This window comes from Syngnathoides biaculeatus, chromosome 1 (genome assembly GCF_019802595.1).
Source record: "Syngnathoides biaculeatus isolate LvHL_M chromosome 1, ASM1980259v1, whole genome shotgun sequence".
NCBI classification, from domain to species: Eukaryota; Metazoa; Chordata; class Actinopteri; order Syngnathiformes; family Syngnathidae; genus Syngnathoides; species Syngnathoides biaculeatus.
In genome coordinates this window covers 2,641,163-2,663,365 of record NC_084640.1, presented here as the reverse complement: position 1 = coordinate 2,663,365, position 22,203 = coordinate 2,641,163, and the positions used below count along the sequence as shown (strand labels likewise).

The window sequence follows — 22,203 nt, the reverse complement described above, 5'->3', positions numbered from 1 at the left end:
TGAACATATCAGTGATAGACACTACAAATAAAGATTGGCTTCTTAAGACCAACTTTTATTTTATGTATATAAAAAAAAGTCAACCATTTGATTGTTTCCTAAGATATGGAAGATGTACTAGTTACTTACATGAGGCAGGTATAATCTGAGAAAGTGTAAATGGGGAAAAAAATTCCAGGGGGTAAAAGGGACACACAGTATGAAAAACAGGTTTTAAGTTAATCAAGTCCCATTTTTTTTTCATCACTCCCTCTGCTCCATCTTTACTTTTGGGGGCTTGAGGAAGGACCGGTTCTTCTTCTCCTTGCTCTTGCCTTTAGCCTGGAACGTCCTCCAACTGTCCACACGGCCATCTCTTGTTTCCTGTAGTGTTTTCACGTGATTATCAGAATGCTTATCAAAATGGATTAAACTACATACTATGAAACAGTTAAATGACCTCAAAGTTTTTCTGCCACTCCCTGTCTCGCTTTGCTTTTTCTGCTGCTTCAATTTCTTCTTCTCTTGCCCGTTTCCTGCAGAGAAGAAGTTGTGAATCTATTCCCCCCCAGCATGCAACACTGACCTACCTTTCGTGCATGTCTTTTGCTTCTCGTTCCTTTCTCTTAATGGCAAGCTCTGCAAATAGTTTCATGGTCTGCTTATACACTGCTTGCTTGAACTGGTGGAAGAAATAAATTACAGACCACTACATAAAAACAGAGCATTGACTGAAACATAGGCAGTTTCACAGTTAGCACTTACAACTTCAGGGTCATCCTCATCCACTATCTGAGGTTTCCCATCCTTCTTTAACTGTTTCTTTTTCTCTTTTACCTAGGGGACAAAAACAATGGCTGCAACTAGGATAAGTATATCCATTTGGCATCAAAGGTGCACATTAATTTTTTTTTAACAATTACTAAAAACAGAGCGTCACGGTGGTGGGACTGGTTACAGCATTAGCCTCACAGTTCTGAGGACGGGTTCAAATCTCCACCTGTGTGGAGTTTGCATGTTCTTCCCTGGCTACATGAATTTTTTTCGGGCACTCCGGACTCAATTATATCTTCCTTAGATGTGATTGTGAGTGCATATGGTTGTCTCCATGTACCCTGCGATTGACTGGCAAATAGTTCAGGGTGTACTGTGACCTGTGCGTGATGGCAGCAAGGACAAGTTCCAGCACTCCTGAGACCCTTGTGACAGGGTTCAGACTCAGTCTGACCAAAAATATTTAAGGGCTTTTTAGGGGCATTCTTAGGTGCTGACACGGAAAAAATTTAGGGCCGACACGAAAAATTTAGGGCCATTGTGGGAAATCAAGAGTAAGGAAAAAAACTCACCCAATGGTGCCATCAACCGTTCTTGGTTCATCAAGTATCTCAGTACCTGTGACAGTGATCACGTGTTGCCCCTTGTGGTAGTTCTCATTGATATGACCATTGTCAACCTCTTCACATAACAGTCTACAGAAAAACAGATTCTAACTACAATTGCAACTATATACACAAATGTCTTCTACTGATGTCTGTTTCAGCACCCCTACTCTAGCTCCTTGAGCCTACCCAGTGCCTCCTCTTTGTTGCTGCAGAGGTGCCAAAGTGGCTCTCTTGTCCTTTGCTCTGCCTCTGAGTGCATTGGCCTCGGTGATAAACCTCAGATTCCTCTTTTCTTCTGCCTCCTCACACAGCCTGTCAGCCTTCTCAATAAGTGTTATGTCAGTCTCTATTCTGGCTTTTTTGCCTTTGAGGCAATCGAGATGAAAAGTGGGCAGCGACGCCAAATGTAGCCAGGTACGAAGTCTTCCTTTTCCCACAGTGGTAGTTTTTAGCAATGTCACTGTCTGGGAACATGACTGCAAACACTTTCGAATTATTTTCACAAGATTTTTACTGTAATGGCTGCAGATCACTTTTAAAGTCCACACGATCTCTGCCTTTAACGAGTCCGTCTTCATGTATTGAACTACGTTCATGAAGCCTGACTTCTGGCTGGACAACTGTAGGTGCGCATTAGGGATCGCAACTGGTTACAAATAACCGATTATAACCGGTTTTCGTTTTTTTTTTTTTTTTTTAAACCGAAACCGTAATCGGACTTTCGAAATCGGTTAAAATTTCCAATCATTTCTTCCGGTTTCGGTACTCCACATTGCGCTATTTTTTCAACACCATTTCAACTTTTTTCAAGTTTCGCTGTTAGAGCAAAGTTGGACTCAAAAGAACATTAAGTTAAATCAAAGAAACATCAAACATGGCATCGAGGAAACGCTACAAAGTATGGGAGTAAGCTTGTTTTTTTTGGCAGACATCAAAACACTACTCGCATAAGGGGGGGGGGGGGGGGGGAACTCTGTGAACTCGTCACTCCGGAAGAGCAACAACAAAAACAGTCCGTGTGGAACCCCGCACCCCAACTCGAGGTCCCGCGGGTGAATTATGTAAACCACTATGGTACCGGTTTTTTGCTACAGCTGTTCGGTTAAAACCGGTTATGAAAGTAAGCGGTTTTTTTTTGCGATCCCTAGTGCGCATGCACTGCTAGTACCACTGCCTGAAGTTGATGCTTCACTATCTTGATATTTTAGAAACAGATTCATACTAACAGAAGATGAGAGAGTCTTCGCCAAATCAGCGTGTCTCAATTTTTTTCCTGGTGCGACTCCAGCGCTTTGACGTCCATTTTTCAAGCTGGGAACTCTGCTTGCACAGATGGCAGTAAAACATGTGCCGATCTTTTGGATCACGACGAACCCAGCTCCCAAACGCCTTACTTTGAACCCAAGCTTCTTGAAAAATACACTTCCCCGTGATACAAGTTGGATCGATGAAAGAACTACGCTACGTCGTAACGAAGACAAAGTGAAATGCATACTCACGGAAGGAAACAATGGAATATCGACAAGATGGCGACTAGTTGTCAACACGGTGACAATTTCCGGCTGATTTGGACGCCAGACGGATTGGTATTTTTTTTTTTAATAAAATTTATTTTTAGGGAGAATTTTGGCGTTAGAGGTCCCCCCTTTTACTTTTTTTTTTTTATTTAAGGCATTTTTCGGGGCTTGACCGTTTTTCACGGATTTTAAAGACTTTTAGGAGCCTCTAAGTGCACCTTCGAAAATTTAGGGGTGTTTAGGGACTTTTAGGGCCGCGTGCGAACCCTGTTGTGAGGATAAGCGCCTCCGAAAATGGATTTCTAAAAATGAACCGGGTTTAAGCTTGAATTAATTTCAAACTTTCATCCACACAGACTCAAAATTAAGGACATGCTCAAATATATATTCATACAGCAGCCAAAATAATTAACAAGAGGCACTAAAGTATCAATGTCTTAATTGGGCCAAAGCCAAAAAGTTCAACTTGTTCAGTCATCTCAAATCAACAGCTACAAGGCTGAAACTTTATCACGTGGGTGTTTCTACAGTATCATGACCCAAGACTCAGCAAAACTGGTTTGCAAATGGATATGCTATGGAAAGATAAAACTGGTGGAACAGACTTCATAACGCCATGAACTAAACCATCGTGGACTACATTCAAAGCCAGATCTGTGTCTAAATCTGAATTCTGAATAAATTAATTCTACCAATCACACTAAAAATGGTTAAATAAATCCAGCCAGAACCAGCTAGAGTTACATACATTTTAAAAAATTATTCCATGTATAACAACCATTATTATTCAACAACACAGCAGAACCCTTCCTGACATATTTTGGATTAGTATTGGTGGCCACTCACCATGTGCTCCACATATTCCTTTCCTGCCTGAATGACATCTAAAGCCCTCTTCTTCTGGTCTGGATCTTGAAGGAGTTTGTAAGCTTTGTCCACTGCTACAATAAACAAAAACGGATTTAAACCTGTACAAGCGTTGTAACTGCTATCAGGCTCAGAAATACCACAGCATAAAATGTGTGAAACAAAACGTTTCCTTTGAGAATGCATACCTTCAAACGCTTGCTGTGCTCTGTCTGCATCATCCTGATTTTTGTCTGGATGGACCAAAATGGATAACTAGTGATAAGAGGAGTTGGTCAGCAAGATGAAAACTATTGCATCTTGATGAAATACTACAGACCTAAATCTTTTACTTACCGCTCTGAATCGTTTCTTTAATTCGATATCTGTTGCATCCGGATCAATTTGCAGTACCTAAATATGACAAACATCTACCAACTGTAACAAAATTCGTAAAAAGGAGACAGCCTGGGAGTTTGCATGTCTACCTCGAAGGGGTTCAGATTAAAGTAGGACGAGCCCGGCCTGAGGAGTCGATCTATCTGCTGCTTGGAGGTTAAAACGGAGTCTCTTTTTTCGATTTGCTTCACCTGGAAAACACATTAAAAATACGCGTTTATGGTACAACAAAACGTTTAGTCCTGGCAGAAAACAAACGATGCAGCATCTTTTCACATATCCATTTGTTGCCGAGGCTGAACGGAGTCATGATCAAACGTGCCCAAATGGTTGCGCTGCACTAATTAGTTGCGGACGGAACACACGCATGCAAACCAAAAAGTACACAAGTATTACTTGGAATTTATGATGCAGAAAGTCCAAACTAAATCCTAGCTCATCGTTAGCCAGTTTTAGCTCATCGCTAGCTTAGTCATGTCTGCGCGAAGCCCCGCCGGGCTGCAACCAAAAAAACAAAACACCACTACGTGCTTCTTCTTCTTAAGACGACGACTAATTAAATAGCATGTCCAATTTCACCATACCTCCGAGTAAAAGTTCTGAAATAAATCATCGGACCCAGCCTGAGAAGACTCGCCGCCGCTCGCCGCCATCTTCTTCACGATTTACGTCGGACGTTAACCACGTTGCGTCATCGCGTAGTTCACGCCCCACGTGCGCAATATTTAACGTTATTTTTAGTTTTTGGATTCATCATCCGAGCTCTGCTGCATTATAATAACGCCCTGCTTTTTAATTATGATTTTCTTACATATGATACGAGTTGGAGACAGTGGGTGGGTTGCTTGCACTGCAGCACGTTTAGGAATCAAATGAGGTTGGCTAATTGTAGCTTTGAACCGCACCTTCGTTTCGCTGGTTTATTGTATTACAAAATGCATTATTGTTTTCTACCCCCATAAAGTTATACAAGACTCGAAAGGGCTTATTATACTTATAATGGCTATCATATAACACTTCCTGCAAGCCAGGAAATGTAAATGTACTTGCCATTTCGAAGTTCCCAAGCACACGCACCCATTTATTTTTTAAATGTATGGCCAAATGCTTTTCATAAATCAGCTGTGAAATCTGTTAGTGAAACATTGCAGATTTTGGACAAATTTGGACTCCAAGCAGTTTTGTAGGTGTGCAGGAAGAAAAATGAACTGACCTTTTAAGGGTTAACATTAAAAAGCCAGTTTATTTTTTACTTGAGTATGCAGTAAAGTATTGTCAGTGGGAGCTAAATAATAGTTACTAAATAAAATAAAAAATCCTTTCTTAAGCCGGTAAAATAAATGTGAACTTGAGTAAAATGTATCATTTCATCCAACAAAATGCTTGGATGGCACCCCACTGGCAACCAATCGAGAGTGTACACTGGTCTGTTGCCCAAAGTTGTTTAGGATAACGCTTCATGTCACTTATATTGAACACACTAGAAAATGGATGGATGCCTTCTTGAAACTTATTTCATTCAGCATGACACAAAACCATGGTACTCACCACTACCAACATGACAGCATTTTTTTCCGCACCTAGGTCATCAGTTGCATATTTTGTAAAGTACGACATGTTCTTGCACCTTGTAGAGCCTTCTCTCCACTAAAAACAGCCATATTACTGATTACCAGATTAATATGTGGATCAAGACATCTTGTGCACCATCCTAGTCCAGATGTAATTAAAAAAAAAAAAAAAAACTTGATACCTATTGGATTTTCTGCCAATGTGGTGTAAATGCATGTATCCGCTACAATACGTTTACTGCAACCATGACGTCAATTTACACTGTTGACATACACCCCCCACGTCTGCCTACACCAATGGGGGAAAAAAAAAAAATAAAAAAAAAAAAAATACACAAAACCAGACCAGTCAACATGGTCAAATTAATACAGAGGTATCTGTATCATTAAATAAAATTCTTGCGTGGTAATGTGAATGTTACCTTTGTTTAAAATAAATAACTTCCATGGGTGGGAAACGGGTCAGTCCATGTGAAATAAATTTGTAACATTTAGTCTTTGTATTATTGTTAAATTGTCTGTGTGTTGTCACTGCCTCGTGTTGACGCTTGTGCAGTTGTTTCCCCCTTTCCAGCAATTTGGGGATCTGCACCTGCAGGATTAATGCATGAGTCACTTAAACTGAACATTAAAATTACTTGGATATAGCCATTAAATTGTAATTAGCTACTCGGACCTGTTGGTTAATTCCAGACTACATATTACCCATTAGATGTCTCCATTTGGATAAACTCCTTGATGTGGATCTCAAAAAGACCAAAAGCACACACACAAAGACATGGTTCTGTTGTTACGTCTTTTTAAAGGAACAATGGATAGTAGCTGACTCCATATTATTTATAGAATGTGTCAAGATATGAATCAGTGTGGCTCCATCCATTTGAAGCTTACCTTTAATTTTCGCAGCTCACTTGTGCCATCTTGTGGCGTTCAACAGTAAGATCACCTCAGCTTGCCACAGCCATTGTTCCAAGAGGAGTCCATTTTAGGCCAGCATCTTCAAGAATCCCGAGTGAAAACTGAGCAAATGCAAAAACATCTCATTTAGATGACATGAACCAAAAAAAAAAAAAAAAAAAAAAAAAAAAAAAAAAAAAAAAAAATCAGTGCGAACCCGGAAGTGAAGACGCACAGCATCTCATGAAAGAACAATGGAGGCAGTGCTGGGCTAACACAGCTTCCCCCTAGTGGAAAAGGACGTGAAAATGCATCTCACCCCATTTACCGGTAAACTGAAGGACAGCTAATTTGAAATAAGGCTCATATATTTGCAGGTGCTTACCATATAGAGGAGCAATGCACTTTAAAAAAGACATTTGTCTCTCAATGGTTTTAAAGCTTTTCATTGGTCGGGAAGAGAATTTGCACTGATTTGCAACACCCAGTTGGCAGGCTCAATTCCAAAATACAAAAGCCCTCAGAGAGTAAAAGACAGCGGTAAGGAAACAGGAGGGAGGGGAAAAAAGCATAATGATGGCAAGTGATCACAATAAGGTACATGAGGGGAGACTAGGCGAGCTCACCCTGGAGTACCGTTCAGGTGTTCCTCGCTCTAGCGGCGTCGCCCTCTCAATGCTCCTCCACCTGGGCAGGTTGGAATAAGAGGACAGTCACGTAAAACAAAACACAACTTGTGGCTGCTATAGTCATCAAAAGTCAAGCGATCACAAGTGCATTGTTTCTGAAGAACCTGTGAATTTGAAGAATTTTAACCCTTTTGGGCAGTCAGATCCTTGGGTGTCTTCAAAGGGAGCGGAGGAGCCTTTATGTACATTTGAAGATTCAAATCAATATAGATCACAAATCAATGGATATTTGAATGTGTCAAGTGCTATATCATTAAAGATGTCTTGCCACATACTGTTATGTGGACAGATGTACAGTGTTGAAAAGAAGACATTTGACCTCTAGAATTATTTTCCTTTAAATTCAGTTTTCCAACACCAATAATCTGTCATTTGCACTGGAATTAACACTGCACCACGCCATGTTGGAATTTAGAGCAGACCAATATTTTGCCTCTCTCACATACAAGTGCATCTGAAGAAACTTGAATATCTTACAAAAGCAAATTTGGTTAAGTAGCTCAATTCCAAAAGAGAAACTCTTTATTACTGACTCATGAAGCACAAGAAACTCATTTTCACAAGGCCAATGGTTATTTCTTGGTGAATTCTGGGTTGTCCTTTGCTATTAATATTTGTGTGAAAAAATAAAACATCACATTTTGAATCAGTAAGTTTCTCTTTTCAAATTTCACACCAAATTAAATATTCCGCAATGTTTGAAATTTACCTGTATGGTATAGCTAAAATATTAGGAGCAGCTGTCTGCTTGATGCAGAGCAGTTGTACAGCACTACAACCTACAAGGATGAAAATAAACTTAAAATTCCATCTTCAAAAACACATTTTGGTGCTATTTTAATAGAATGCACTGGTCTACCCATTTTTATTTTTTTACTGGGAAATGAGATCATATCCATACCTGCACTGGAAAATCATTGTAGATTTGGCCTGATATTATTTAATGATTTACTATTAAATTGTCACTTATGCCACAACATTGTAAGATCTGGAGACAACAGCTGAGGTCATTTATATTCCACACTGTACATCTACACACACGAGGGACTTTAGATGATTTGGTACTGCTGTGTCAATAATTATAAGCACAAAAATGGAAGGATAAAGGGTTAAAATCCTCTTTAATAATTGTCTCCAAACAATTAGATTCTCTTGTCCAGTAGCGGGTACCAATTGCAGCCTTCTGATTGTCCTTGAGGCAAATGAATTAGAAGATCTTCATCCCAATGTGAGAATTGAGCTTGAGATTTAATCACGTGGCTGAATGAAAAAGATTCAATTTGAGAATTTGACAATTGACTGATTGATTCTCAGCTGAGTTTTATTGAAACGGAACAGATGTAGAAGGTATAAATACAAATAACATCAGAGAACAAACTGCTATTGGCTCTTAAGGTAAGCCAAACCATATTCTATTGGGCAATTTGAAAGAAAACAGGAAATGATGGTATCAATTGAAATAAAAATCACAATTTGATGCTCTCTAGAAATGCTAAGCATACACTTACAAAATGTCGTTTTCCTCTTTTGTGGATTCTTTTCTCCACCTTTTCAAAAAGAAAAATGAACTCTGAAGCTCTAACCATAAGCATTTATATACAAGCAAGTCCCTAAGCAACTATGATGCTAAAAATACACCAAGCATGTATAAAACAGACACAGCAAATAACTAAGAAAGCTGCCTTTATTTCTTCAGACTATTATCTTCTACTGTACACATTCCCATGTCATCCAGAGGAGCATGTAATCGTATGGCTCCAACTCCCGTTTGTAGAGTTATTTCAGTTCAATCAAATCAAATAAGTATTCTATTACAGCTCTGTCATGCCATCTACGTGCCTGGTGTACTTTTGCCACGAGAAGCACAAATAAAGGAAGTACAAGAGGGGAAGGAAAGGGAAACGGACACAAATGTCCTGCAAGGCAATGTCTTTTTTCTTTTTTTTTTTGGGATGTCTTCTCAGACTACAGACAATGAATGTCCACTTTGGGTAATGTTCACTGTTGAGTTTTAGGTAATCAGGAAGAAAAAGTAACAATACACATGACTTTTTTTGGGGGGTAAATTATTCACCACAACTTAACCTTCATTCTTCAGCCTTTCCAGGCTGGACCTGTAATGATCTCGAGCCAATTCTAGGGGCTTTTTTTCTTAACAACAAACAGATTTGTAATTAATGAGGGGCAATGAATAAAAAGTCAATCAACAAATATGGCCAATCAATTTTTTTTGGTTGCCATCCTACAGCCAAAATCTTGTGGTGTCTTTACTTCCACTGCTGCCCATAAGAATCCTGTGAAAACTCCATGGTGTCATTACTGTAACCATAGTTACCGGAATAGTCGGCCCCTTGCTGCAGTGGCTGCTGGGCGATGGGCTGGGACCCCCAGTTCTGTTGGTTGTTGGTCTGGCGACGCTTGGAGTCGGGCTGGTTAAACACATCTGCCTTCCTCTTGCCTCCAACATTCCCCCCGCGATTGCCCCGGGCCCCACGAGGCCCGCGGCCCCTCTGCGGCTGGAACGGGGTCCCCCGCCCTCCTCGGCTACCCCTCGGCACTCCGAGGGGTGGCCCTCTCTGGGAGTAGCCCCCTCTTCCTCGGGTCGGTGGCACACCGCGGGCCCTGGATGGAGTTGGCCCGCCCCTACTGGGGCGACTGCCACGACCCCTGCTGCTGTATAGATCGTCGTAGCCATAGTAAGGGTCTTCATAGCCCCCACGATAGTCATGATAGTCGTAGCCATAGTAGTCATCGTAATAGTCTTCATAGCCATAGTAATCTGTTTGATAGGAATACCCCCCACGACTACCACGACCTCTGCCACGCCCTGGTGGCATGCGCGGAGCTTGGTAGTAATAGTAGTCGTCATATCTACAAAGACAGAATGTTACCTTGTAAATGGAGAACATCTCAGGCAGAGCGCCAGACCTCTCGTTCCCCACCCCTCTTCAAACTCACCCAGCACTCCTCGATGTCTGCCGAGCTGCTTGCCGCTCTTTCCTCTTCTTATCCGGAGGTTTGGCCAAGACAATCTCGATTTCATCCCCGCCGAGCTCTTTCCCATTCATCTCATCCATAGCCTATTCACAATTGAATGAGTTCATGTGGGACATTGTGTTGAAACAACGTCCAACTCACCTTTACAGCAGATTCCCTTTCTTCAAAATGAACGAAAGCGTAGTCTTTCAATTTCTTCACTCGCTCCAGCTTTCCAAACTGAGAGAAGGTCTTTTCAAGGAGCTCTTCGGTCACTGCAGTGGCCAGCTTTCTTACAAAGAGCACTTTTACCTGAACCATAGACAATTGTGTCTCAACAACAGTCAAATTAGAGCCCGTTTCTTCTTTGTAAGACCATTTAGACTCCCTACTCTGTCAATGTCAGTCAATGTTGTGACTACATTTTCCATTGTTGGTAGACTTTACATGATCAGCATTTTTTAGGCCGATCAAGTTTAAAAAAATAAAACAAAAGCCGATTCATTCAAAAGGTAGAGCAATTTGTCTTGACTTGTTCATCTACAGTCTGTTAATTTGTACGGTATATTGAGTTTCTTCAAAAGTGTTCTCTAGTCAGGTCATGTATTCTAATCAACCAGGTCAAACTTACATTACTGCATGACAGATACCGCATGCTAACTTGGTGAATTATATTACTCTATAATTAAACTACTTCACACACTAAACAGAGCATGATTCGCCATAATGTTGCCATGTTTACATACAACTGTCAGTGCTAACACTAGTTTGCCAGGCTATACATCCTTTTGTTGGCTGCTTGCAAGTTGTATCAAATTTAAACATACCTCAAATCCCTCTCCCAAGCTCGTGTCACCATCAGCACCCCCCACCCCCACATTTTGTTCTTATGACACGTGTCATTGTCATCACCATGGTAACAAGTGTATGAGATAAAGCCATGTGATCATAAAAGACGGGAATTTATGTTGTAGTCTGGTCCACCCACGCATTACATGTCTGACGTGTTTGTCTCAACTTTGACTCTCAGATATTTACAACACTGACAGTACTGTCAAATGACACACGACAAGGCTAAAAATAAACTAGTTTTAGGGCTCAAACACAATGGCATAGCCGTTCAATTGGAAATTCAAGAAAAAGATGCTCAACAATAAAATGCTAATTATAGAGCAATGGTGAACAGATCTGTATCAAGTCTAGCACATCCAGATCCAATTAAGAATCCCCAAATGTTACTTAAAACACTGCCTTTAAAGCTAATTAATTAGACCCTAGAACAGAATTAAATTTGTTTCCCTCGTTCCACTTTCTCTGGGGTAAAAAAGCAAACATCTTGCATTGAACTTTAAGAGATTCTCCTGTAGTATTCTTTTTGTCTTGTTTACTCCATATGTCCAACACTAAGCAGCTAGCCACTGGACATTCAATTTGAATTCGCAAATACACAACATTACTATATTATTAATTTATCGCCGTGTGTTATGGTCTTACTAACCTTTGCCATAACTTCAGGGTCTGGCTCAGCGACAGGGTCTGCCCACTCCACAGTCACTGGATTACCCCACACTTTGACCTTGCCACTCATGAGGCGGCGACGGGCCTGTGCGGCAGACTTGTGGTCCTCATACTCCAGGAAACAGAAACCTCTGTTCTTCTTCTTATCATCTGGCTGGTGGTACAAGATCACTTCTTGGAGACCCTCTGATTTATTTAAAAAAAAAAAAAAAAAAAACAGTCACACTGGCATGCCTTAGTAAAGGTAACAAAGTCACATTTTCATGAAGGATTATTTGTAATACAAATGAACTCCTGATCTGTGACCTAGAAATTGACCTGTAACTTTCCCAAAGTCTTCCAATATACTTTCTCTGGTCTTGTTCTTTGGGATAGAGCCAACAAAGAGGCGATTGTTGGCAACAGACACGCATACTCCCAAATACTTGCCAGGACGGATTTCGTAGTTATCACACTAGAACATAAAAAACAAAAGTCAAGAACTGAAGAACACTTAGAAACATTCAAAAGAGATTACCTACTACTATTGCATCAAGACTATAACGTCTATGTAAACAATGTGTAGAGTCAAGCTTGCATCTATCTAGGCCAGTGACAACTCTGTGCCAAATGGTTAGGCACAGGCCAAACCTTGCAGATTCTGTCCTTGTTACAATGTTGATGCATTTTGTTCAGGATGCAATCTCACTACTTACAAGCTTCACAGCTTTTTGTGCATCATCCTTATTGCAGAATGTGATGAAGGCGTAACCTCTATTCTGACCAGAAAGTGGGTCCATCATTAATCTGAGGTCCCAGATGGGCCCAGCAGACTCAAAGAGTGGCACCAACTCATCCTCGTACAAGTCCCTTGGGATCTTTCCCACAAACACCTGAAAATGACAAACTAGTGTGAATGCAGTCACTCACATTTGACGAGTGCGATCACGCTCACCCGCCATCGCACTCGCAAATCTGCACAGTCAAGCACAAAAAAAAAAAATTCAAAAAAAAAACAAAAAAAAAAAAAAAACCACATTTAAAACTTGTTACAGGTAGAAAAAAAAAAATTGATATTGAAACATATCCCTTATTTTGTGTAGCCATGACATTCATTTACATGTTTATTTCTTAAACGTTGGTAACAAAACAAGCCTGATCCTAAACAATCAGTAGTCACTCGGAAACAGGAAAAGGAAGAGGTGTTGAGTTTCCTCCTGGATATTTTTTGCTCCTATCGGAACACAGAGTGCACAGCACTTTGCCGGGAATGTCCACTTTTTGTATGTGTTCGGTTAGACATGTTGATACCATTTTCGGTCCTATCTGCACGGTTATACTTTTTTCAAGCCATGCCCGTCTGAAACAGTTTTTGATTCCAGCATCCTTGTCAATTGCACTCACTCGATCTTCATCCTTTTTTTCCAACACTTTCGCCATGGTAAAACTTTGAACACACCGTCGCTCAGTTCGCGCTAAGTCCCACGTGGCATTACTTAGCTAACCAACAAGTTACACTGCGATTTCTGAGAACCGAGAACACATGTACATGGCAATGGTGAAACTCGATTAACCACTAACACGATTGGATCGTTATACTGTATAACTCTGTTGTCCAATCGAGTAATCTGCCGCAAACAAGTTTTAATGCTTATGTCGCAAAATGCAAATATTTACACTACCGAGCAAGTTAGAACGGCGTATGATAGTCGTGCTTGTGCTAGCACTAAGCTGAACTTGCAGTTCGGAGCCCACCATCGAGAGCCAGGCGCACGATACCCTACCCCTACCCACCCCTGAAATTTTCTCAACGGATTTGCGCTTATCTCGAGAATGGTCATTTTGGTCAGAAAAAGTCGGAAATCCGCCTATCGGCAGAAAATTCTCATCCCTGATTTTTACAATGGTCCAATGTTTAAAATTGTTCTTCTGTTAAAAGTTCATGGTGGAATTTATTTGATGCTGGAAGCAAAATATCATTAGCCCATTCTCTATGGGACCAATCGTTCAGATATTGACAAGCAATGGGGATTTAATTTTACGACAATATTAAGTATTTCACATATTTACCTCTGTCCCAATCCCTGGTTGTAATCCTTTGAAAACCTCCTCGGGTGGAGGGCCTCCATATTTCCTCTGCCCTGTGGTGACATCCAATGTGTATCCTGTTTGCTCCAAAAGAGCCTTAAATTCAAACAAGATTAACTGAACTGTGTCATGAGAACTAACCTTTTACAACAAAAACTTAAAGGAATTACCATACCTTTATTTTTGTCTCATCTGGCCCTTTAGTGGACTCTTGTATTTTGTTACCTTGCTTCTCTCTCTGTCGGTAAGTTTTCATCACTCCACAAAGAAAAGCGCTCTTATTCTATATGAAAACAGACATTGATAAATTACATCCATATGGACTACAACATCATGTTAAAGGGTCTCCATTTTTTATTGTTACCTGTACATGAGACAGGTCACTCTCTCTGAACTGTTGAAGCACAGCGAGTGCTCCGTCTTCACTGAACTCACGGAGAGCATCGATAGCCCTCTCATCCAATTCAGCATACGCTACCAGGCCTTGAATTCCAATAGAAGAGTTAATTTCGTCACACTTACAAAAATGATATACTGTACAAGAACAGCCGCTCACCTGTCTGAAAGATGTTATCCAGATTTTCAGCAACATTCTGTGAGAGTCCAGCGTTAATCAGTGTCTGGTAGTTCTCCGTAAGTGGTCCTGTAACATCCATGGGTTCTTCTTCCTCCTTCAGCAGGGCAGAACTACCGTTCACTTCAGCGGCAGCCATTCTCCTGATACAAAGTTAATTAAGCATTCTTCACTGAGGGTTGTTTTGCTGCGATGGAGGCACTCACTTGCCACAATTGTCATGATTACACTTCTATAATCTAATCCCAAAACATGATTCAATGGAAAATATTTAGGAACTCATATTTTCAGGACATTGTAAGGGAGCTTTGTGACTAAACGTCACTCATAATAAATGCACCAAAAAAACGCAACATTACGAGGTGATGGCTAGTTGTCTTCAAATACGGTTAGTGTATGGAAGCTATGTAAACTAAATGTAATCTTTTTGTGGCTCTTCTATCCTACGATACGGTGGCGGCTAAGACAAGTGTGGTTTATAAATACGAAATTGTACTTAATAGACATTTGAAAGTGCCTAAAGGACGTTTGTAATATTTTTTTACATGTTTGTTTCATTAGTTACGTAAACCTTTCAGTATTTTACCGTACTGTATGTAGCCTACTTGTGTCTAATTTCTGAAGACTCGCCGTCCTGCCCCCCTCGCAATCCGTTTTCTAACTAGGATTAACAACGATCGATTTCAATTAGCATCCCGGGATTTGAAGCCGCAAGCATCAGTTGCATTGAACGATACCCCCATTACATCGAGGTATTCAAAGATGTCGGCGTTTGATCCCAAGATGTTTAGCGAGGTAGCTAAGGAGTATGAAGGCCTCGCCGTGCTAATACCGTCAACATACACAAGTAGAAAAACCGGCTAATAACAGAGAGTTCGCAACACTCACCAGCTGGATTCCGGCAATAAACACCAATGCGCTTTGAAATGTGAAACAACTAACGCGACTGGAGGTGGGATTAAACAAATAGAAAGAAAAATGTTTTTGTGTCGAACTGACTAGATTTTCCAGACAGCTAATCTCGTCTTCGGTGCGCTAGAACGCGGCCACGGGTAGATATCGCGAGAACCGCATGAAATACTTGAGGGGCGTTCCTCTTCATCTATTCAAGAGACAAGCAGTCAACAGGCTTGCTTTCATTTGAAAAGCCAAGGTTCCATAAACCAGTGATTCTCAACCTTTATTGAGCCAAGGCACATATCTTACATTTGGAAAATCTCACGGTACACCAAAAAATATCACAAATAGTGGATACGCAAGTCAATTATACACTTTCTGCTATTCTAATAGAAGAGCTTTTATATGTTCAGTCTGTCTTTATTAGCTACTGCCATAGAATGATGAACAAAGATACAATATTTGTTCTAACCGATTAAGTGAAAATTGATCATTTTCCACAACACACCAGAGGAGCTTTCTCGGCACACTAATGTGCCATGGCACACTGGTTGCTAATCACTGCCATAAGTTACCAAAAGACCAAAAACTGGTGCGTTGACTGTGTGGTAACATGAAAGCCAAAGAGCGAAATACTAAAGGTCTAACAAGTATTATTTTAGATAACTTTGTGAAAAAAGAAAACGGCGCTAATGGAGTTTCACTTTATTGGTAGTTTTGGATTCAAAAAGGTCTCATAACAGGCGAGTAAATCAATCACTAATTATCACTGCTTTGACTAGAATACGATGGCTCAGTCATCATGTTTGAGCCTTCTAATTTTGCCTTTATGACGGTCAATCTCCTTTTGTAGGCGCTCAATCTCCTTTTTGTGGTGCTCAATCTCCTCTGTGTGGTGCTTCCTCAGCGCTTCCATCTGCTCCTTCTCCTTTTGCCTGCGATTGGATGGGGAATTTTGTAAATGACTGGCGGAAGAGCATGGAAAGGAATCTGACATATGAGGTCTCACCTGAAGTATCGCTCCTCTTCTGCTACTTCTCGTTTTCCAAAGGCACCTCCTGCTTCCCTCACTGAGCCTCCTCCACCTCCACCTTTCCCCGCTCCCTTGCCTAGCTCACCAAGCTGGAATAAGATTTGTTTGAAAAAAAATTATTATTGCAGAACAAAATCAAAGAGTCGTTGACAATGACTGGTTGTCCTGAATTGTGAATTAAAGCCTACAGTCTGTTTGAACTATGCTTAGGTAAAAACAGAGATTTCTCAATGCATTACAATTCTTCCTCCTGCTTTAACATTAAGAAAATCCCCTGAATCGATTCACCTCCTTGCCAGTGAGGGGCGCGTTAGCTGTATTTGGCATCGTATGGCTGAAAGGTTCCATCGATAAACAACAACATAACGACGACTAAAGTAAGCAGCTGCATACGGAAGGGTATTGCATTCATTTGGATAAAAAAGATCCTGTTTTTCTGAGTAATTTTTTGAAGAGCTTTTTTTTTTTTCATTATTCAGTTTTTCAGTTTTTTTTTGTTTTTCTGAGTAATTATTTTTCAGTTTTTCTGTATTTTTCTTCGTCCTAATTTAAAGGGGAATTCCGGTGCTTGGCATGAACAATGTATCCAATAGGTCATGTAATATGTATTCTATTTTAACAATGTTATGTTAAATTCTCTCTCATTTAATAGTGTTTTGAGAAGATTTTTATCGACAATTACAAATTTTCAGGGGCGCTGCAATTTTCGCGAGTCACATGTTATGTGAGCGGATGTGACGTGTAAGGTGCTGCACCTAAGTCTCGATTACATTGTGCCCAGCACTGATTTCTCTGATTTATCCTCATCTGATGACGCAATAGCAGTATCAGTTGATCGGGAAGAAGGAGGAAAACTTTCATACAGATTTGAACCTGTGGCTGTAAATAATGTTGAATATTCGGATGGTTCTTCGGACAGGAATGACGCGGAGTCTGACGAGGGAGTAAGTAATTGTGCAATTTAACCCACACAGGCACGGAGAGAACACGCAAACTCCAGACAGGTGGGGTTGAGATTTCAACCCCAGTCTTCAGAACTGTGAGACCAAGGCTCTACAGCTGCTCCACGTGCTGCCCCAAAATGTTTGATTTAAAAAAAAAAAAAGTGACATGACTTATTTTTACATGGCATCAAAAATATTTCTAAATCTACTGTATTATTTGTGTATTAATCCTTAATTGATTGATAGAGCTTTTAAAATCAAAGTGAAACCTAAAGAATCACTATCTAATTAGAAGCCAATCAAATTGCTGAGGCTGTTATTGCTAAGTCCTAGTTGCCACTATTTTTAGAATCTATTCTTCAATAGATTGTTTAATGGATTCTTAAAATCAAAAAACTATGTTGCACTTAAGTTAAAATTGGGTAGCCTGGTGGCACGACTGGTTAGAGCGTTAGCATCAGTTCTGATGACTGGGGTTCAAATCCCGGCCAAGCCTGAGGAGTTAGCATGTTCTCCCCGTGCCCGCTTGAGTCTTCTCCAGACACTCGGGCTTCCTCCCACATACAAAAAACATGTAATAACTGGAGACTCTAAACTGCCCTGAGGGGTGATTCTATTTCTGTGTGGTTTGATTCTCCACACAAGACAAATTTATGAATTGCAACATGGAATTCTCTTTAAAGGGAAAGTTGTTCGGAACAACAATGTATGCAATAGGTCATGTAATATGTACTGTATCTTGATCATGTGATGTTAAATCCTCTCTCATTTAATAGTGTTTTGAGAAAATTTTTATTGACAATTCCGAATTTTAAGTTGCGCCTCCATTTTCGCGAGTCACATGACCTCCGTGCGCAGATGTGACAAGATATGTGCCGTGCTGAGCCTCGGAGCTCGTTCGCACGGGTCGGGGCGCTAGCTCCCCCGATCCCCGGCACACACAGCTGTGTATGGAAGTATTCCTCCGTCTTTCCGATCAACCGATACTGCTATTTCTTCATAAGATGAGGATAAATCTGACAAATCAGCGCTGGGCATAATGGTGTCCCATGTAATGTAGCGTTTGGAATGGTACGTAACACGTCACATCTGCGCACGTAGGTCATGTGACACCTAAAAATTCGTTATTGTCGATAAAAATCTTCTCAAAACACTATTAAATGAGAGAGGATTTAACATCACATTATCAAGATACAGTACATATTACATGACCTATTCAATACATTGTTACTCCAAACCACTGGAATTTTCCTTTAATATAAGTAGAGCAACATCACAATACAGATGGAGGAAAAGCTTCATTTCTATTGATTTTTCTAAATACACAATATAAACAATGTTTTGTATTTCTTACTTAAAGCTCAAGTGTCATCCCTATAAACATTCTAAAATAGATATTGTAATGAAAAATACAATTTGTGGTGAAAAAAAGCATGGGTCCATGTCGGTTGCCGTTTTTTCATTAATAACATACTAAAAATCATGCATTTCATGACAATGGCCCTTTAAAGTGCCACAAAACCTGATTTTGATGGATACAGCTTTTGTAACTCTCGCCATGAAAATCCTCTCGAGGGAGAGACTTTCATGGCAAGACCACCCTCAAGTGGACTCGTTTGTTTCTATTAGTTTTACCTCCAGGAAGGTAGCTCGTTGTTCCTTTGTGTTAGCCAAAATGCCGGCTCGTTGCACTGCTGGACATTGCTTGAACACTCGGCAGGATGGATTTACCCTTCATAAGTTTGCAAGAACCCGGTTCGTCATGAAAAATGGATTGCACGGGTGCAAAGAACCAGAGCTTTGTGGGTTCTAAATGACAGGTAGGTGTGTACACAGCTACTAAAAAAAAGTAATAGTTTCGGGCGGACCATGTAATGTGACAAAAGATCTGCGTACGTATGACAGGCGTGCTAAAAGTGTCGATGTGCACGTTTTCTACGTTGGGCTCGCCCGCGAAGGCTGTCGTGTCGGCTCGCCCTCGAAGGCTACCGTGATGGCTTGCCAGCGAAGGCTGCCACATCATGCCGTCGCGGACGACCCAGCCTGGCCGAAGCCGTGCTTGTCCGCCGGTCACGGATTCATCGCCGCGTCTGCCGGTCACGGCTTCGGCTGGGTTGGCTCACCTTCGGTACAAGGTGGCTTATCACGGTGCCAAGCCGGGCCACTTTACGGTGTTGTCATCGCACGTGGCTGAGTGCACCATTGCAGGCAGGGTTGTTCATAGTCGTCGCCGTCGTCTGTGATGAACAACACCGCCGATAGCAGCAGCGATAAACAATTGTTTATGGCGCACTCAGCTACAAGCGACTACAGCGCCGTAAAGCGGACTGGCTCGGCGCGGTGGTTTGGGTCGTTGCACCCGGGCCGTGGCATTGTGATCACTCGTGGCTGAGTATGCTACATAGTGTCATACGTTAGGGAGTTTGTTGTTACTTAGAAGTGATTCGCATATTATCTAAATATGGCTCAAAATTATCGAATAACATTGCCCCAGACACTTGACTCGATTGTGAGACGTTCTCTTCTTCGAAGAGCTTCCGTGTCTGAAGGGGCGTGTCCCACAGTCGGGGCCACAGCGCATTTTCAATGGCATATGTCCGGGGTGACGTTACAGACAGTAAATGCAGCCAATATGGCGACCACTTGGATGTCGAGTGAGACTTCCGCAACTTTGCGCATGGATGACGTGCTCTCTGTTCATAATTATTTTTTCGTGTAGAAATTGAAGTGAATAATGCTATATGTATTTTTCATTTCACCATCTAATTTAGAATGTTTATAGTTATGACACTTGACCTTTAAGGTCTACTAATTGATGTGAGTTCGGTCATTGTAATTCTGCAACAACAATGATGTAATTAACAACATGTCCAAGTAATGTTTGAAAGCTATTTTTATTTGACGATTTTTTAACTATACAGTCCACTATATAAAAACCCTAATACTGTCCACAAAGATTAGAGTAGGGAATAAATAATTAAAAACACAACTGTAGTGTTTGTATATTTACACTGTCTTAACCTCTTTAACATTCGAGCAACAACATTACCATTTTATTATTTGCACTCATAACCTTTCTTACCCCAATTTCAAAGCATTTTTTCCATTTTTTTCTATCGTGCAAAAACATTCCCCAAAAAGGCAATATTTTTCAGAGACAAAAAAAAGCCCCAAGAAAACTCACACTATTCATTTGTTCAGAATCCATGAAGCAATTTCCAACATTTTATGTGTTGTACTCAGGCTAAAAGCCCGTTCCCACCAGACTTATCATTTTGACCGAATTGTGTATGTTTGATATGTCACATTGCTAATTCTATATTTGCACACCCTAACTCTTTTACTCCTTTATCTCTGCACTGTGGTTCAATTCAGAAAAAAAATCTGTATGTTTAAACATAAATGCATAACTGACAGTATTGCTTGTTGAACTGTATCTTGAATTCAGTTTACTCATGAAACCATTAACCAGTTACATTCAAGGTTACAATGACACGTGATTCCACTGATCAAAGTTTAAAATGTGCCTCTGCCAATTATCGTTTTCGTCTTTTTTTGTATAGATATTATTGGCAGAACTGTAGTTGCAATATAAAACTGTAGAAATTATAACACAATTGTTGAATCCTTATAACATATGCTGTAATGTCATTTCTTTTTTTTAATATATTTTTTATCTTAAAAATACTGCTGTACTACGGCCACGCCTAAGTGTTATGCAATGTTTTTTTTTTTAAACAAACAAGGCATGTAAACCATTTATGTTTGACCTAAACCTATTTGTTTATATTTGCACACATTAAGTCATGCACTGATGTTTAACTTGTCAATTGTTAAAACGTCGTGTAGTATTTGTCGGCATCAAGCCAAAACATCCAATCCTAACACGAAGACATACTTTTAGATTTTCAAGGGTAAATTCACTTTAGATCGCAATAACGGCCCATGCATGCCTCAGGTTGAACTTTGAGGCAAAGTTCCAAGGTTGGTTAAAACACATTAGAAAGCTAATGCTAACGTTCGTCGGTGTCATCACGTCAGCACTCTTAGCACAGTTTACCTGATCAGATGCCATTCGGATCTGAGATGAGATGCACCCCCTCACGTTCAATCTTAACAGAAGCCGAGACATATTGCTCGAGGCTGTAGCGAGGCGTCGTCACACCGGAGCAGCTTTATATATAATGTATATGCTAGTTATCCCTTCTTGCCAAAACTGCGGAAATTTTTACAAGCATCTGGGCGGAAGCAGGCGTGTTGCTGCCACCGTCAGGTCAGGATAAGAACCGCAATTGTCAAAGTAAAAACATGTTGGCTGAAATGGAGATTCATTGGAAAAGTAAAAAAATACCAGATAACCATTTACCGTAAATGATCAATTTTGACCTCTTGTAATACTCTCCCTTTCCCACTTGTACCGAGAAGAATAGAAAAGAATTGCGCCTTTTGCTTTGCCTACCTTGTGACCTGATGAACATCCATCCATCCATTTTCTTTGCCGCTTTTGTGTACCCTGTGATTGCTGGGCGACCAGTTTGGGGGTACCCCGCCTCATGCCCAGTCAGCTGGGATAGATGGCAGCACACCTGTGACCATAGTGAAGATAAGTGGTTCAGAGAATGGAAGGAGGGTTTAATTAACTCTTGAGTAAAGTTAGTATGTATCCAATACAGAGAATTTAAAACATACTGCACTAGTTTTAATTTGTCACATTCTCCAAATTGTTCAACCACCAGACTTGCCATTTTTGTGTGTCATTCATACACAAGAATGATCCCCTTTCGACCCATGTCAAGTGTCAAATATACAAAAAAGGGAAATGTTTTGCAGATGAATACAAAGTAAAAGTGAGTGTTTGGTACACATGGATTCCGTTGGAGTTCCACTTTGCCCTGACAAACAATGAATTTCTTG

General features: G+C 40.6%; 3 protein-coding genes across 4 annotated transcripts; all 3 read right to left on the bottom strand.

Moving 5' to 3' along the window:
* Positions 1–54: 54 nt before the first annotated feature.
* On the bottom strand, positions 55–5,171 carry dnajc8 (DnaJ (Hsp40) homolog, subfamily C, member 8). Its single transcript, XM_061824725.1, has 9 exons — positions 4,708–5,171; positions 4,213–4,314; positions 4,082–4,138; positions 3,934–4,000; positions 3,725–3,819; positions 745–816; positions 570–661; positions 440–515; positions 55–363 (listed from the first exon to the last, which is right to left on the bottom strand). Exons 1-9 carry the CDS (start codon positions 4,774–4,776, stop codon positions 244–246), a joined length of 750 nt encoding a protein of 249 aa, XP_061680709.1. The 5' UTR covers positions 4,777–5,171; the 3' UTR covers positions 55–243.
* A 3,412-nt stretch (positions 5,172–8,583) lies between these two features.
* Positions 8,584–15,457, bottom strand: LOC133502740 (heterogeneous nuclear ribonucleoprotein R-like). 2 transcript variants are annotated; one of them, XM_061823944.1, is made up of 11 exons: positions 15,304–15,457; positions 14,398–14,558; positions 14,206–14,324; positions 14,017–14,124; positions 13,824–13,937; positions 12,470–12,646; positions 12,081–12,228; positions 11,755–11,960; positions 10,419–10,568; positions 10,239–10,360; positions 8,584–10,151 (listed from the first exon to the last, which is right to left on the bottom strand). In XM_061823944.1, exons 2-11 carry the CDS (start codon positions 14,552–14,554, stop codon positions 9,548–9,550), a joined length of 1,905 nt encoding a protein of 634 aa, XP_061679928.1. In that variant the 5' UTR covers positions 14,555–14,558; positions 15,304–15,457; the 3' UTR covers positions 8,584–9,547. The 2 variants fall into 2 exon arrangements, with proteins under 2 accessions (XP_061679928.1, XP_061679988.1); XM_061824004.1 differs by having other exon boundaries at positions 12,093–12,228.
* Positions 15,458–15,578: 121 nt separating this feature from the next.
* On the bottom strand, positions 15,579–21,560 carry atp5if1a (ATP synthase inhibitory factor subunit 1a). Its single transcript, XM_061824987.1, has 3 exons — positions 21,350–21,560; positions 16,322–16,434; positions 15,579–16,247 (listed from the first exon to the last, which is right to left on the bottom strand). The coding sequence occupies exons 1-3, from the start codon at positions 21,419–21,421 to the stop codon at positions 16,106–16,108; spliced, it is 327 nt and encodes a 108-aa protein (XP_061680971.1). The 5' UTR covers positions 21,422–21,560; the 3' UTR covers positions 15,579–16,105.
* Positions 21,561–22,203: the final 643 nt, after the last annotated feature.

Coding starts and splice junctions, on each gene's coding strand:
- atp5if1a (XM_061824987.1), bottom strand. CDS start 21,421: ATGTCTCGGCTTCTGTTAAGATTGAACGTGAGGGGGTGCATCTCATCT. Junction 16,435..21,349: donor TCCGAATGGCATCTGATCAG/GTAAACTGTGCT, acceptor ATCTTATTCCAG/CTTGGTGAGCTAGGCAAGGG. Junction 16,248..16,321: donor GAAGAGGAGCGATACTTCAG/GTGAGACCTCAT, acceptor ATCCAATCGCAG/GCAAAAGGAGAAGGAGCAGA.
- LOC133502740 (XM_061823944.1), bottom strand. CDS start 14,554: ATGGCTGCCGCTGAAGTGAACGGTAGTTCTGCCCTGCTGAAGGAGGAA. Junction 13,938..14,016: donor CAGATGAGACAAAAATAAAG/GTATGGTAATTC, acceptor TTTGAATTTAAG/GCTCTTTTGGAGCAAACAGG. Junction 10,152..10,238: donor CAGACATCGAGGAGTGCTGG/GTGAGTTTGAAG, acceptor CTGTCTTTGTAG/ATATGACGACTACTATTACT.
- dnajc8 (XM_061824725.1), bottom strand. CDS start 4,776: ATGGCGGCGAGCGGCGGCGAGTCTTCTCAGGCTGGGTCCGATGATTTA. Junction 3,820..3,933: donor AGCACAGCAAGCGTTTGAAG/GTATGCATTCTC, acceptor TGTTTATTGTAG/CAGTGGACAAAGCTTACAAA. Junction 364..439: donor AGTGGCAGAAAAACTTTGAG/GTCATTTAACTG, acceptor AAAACACTACAG/GAAACAAGAGATGGCCGTGT.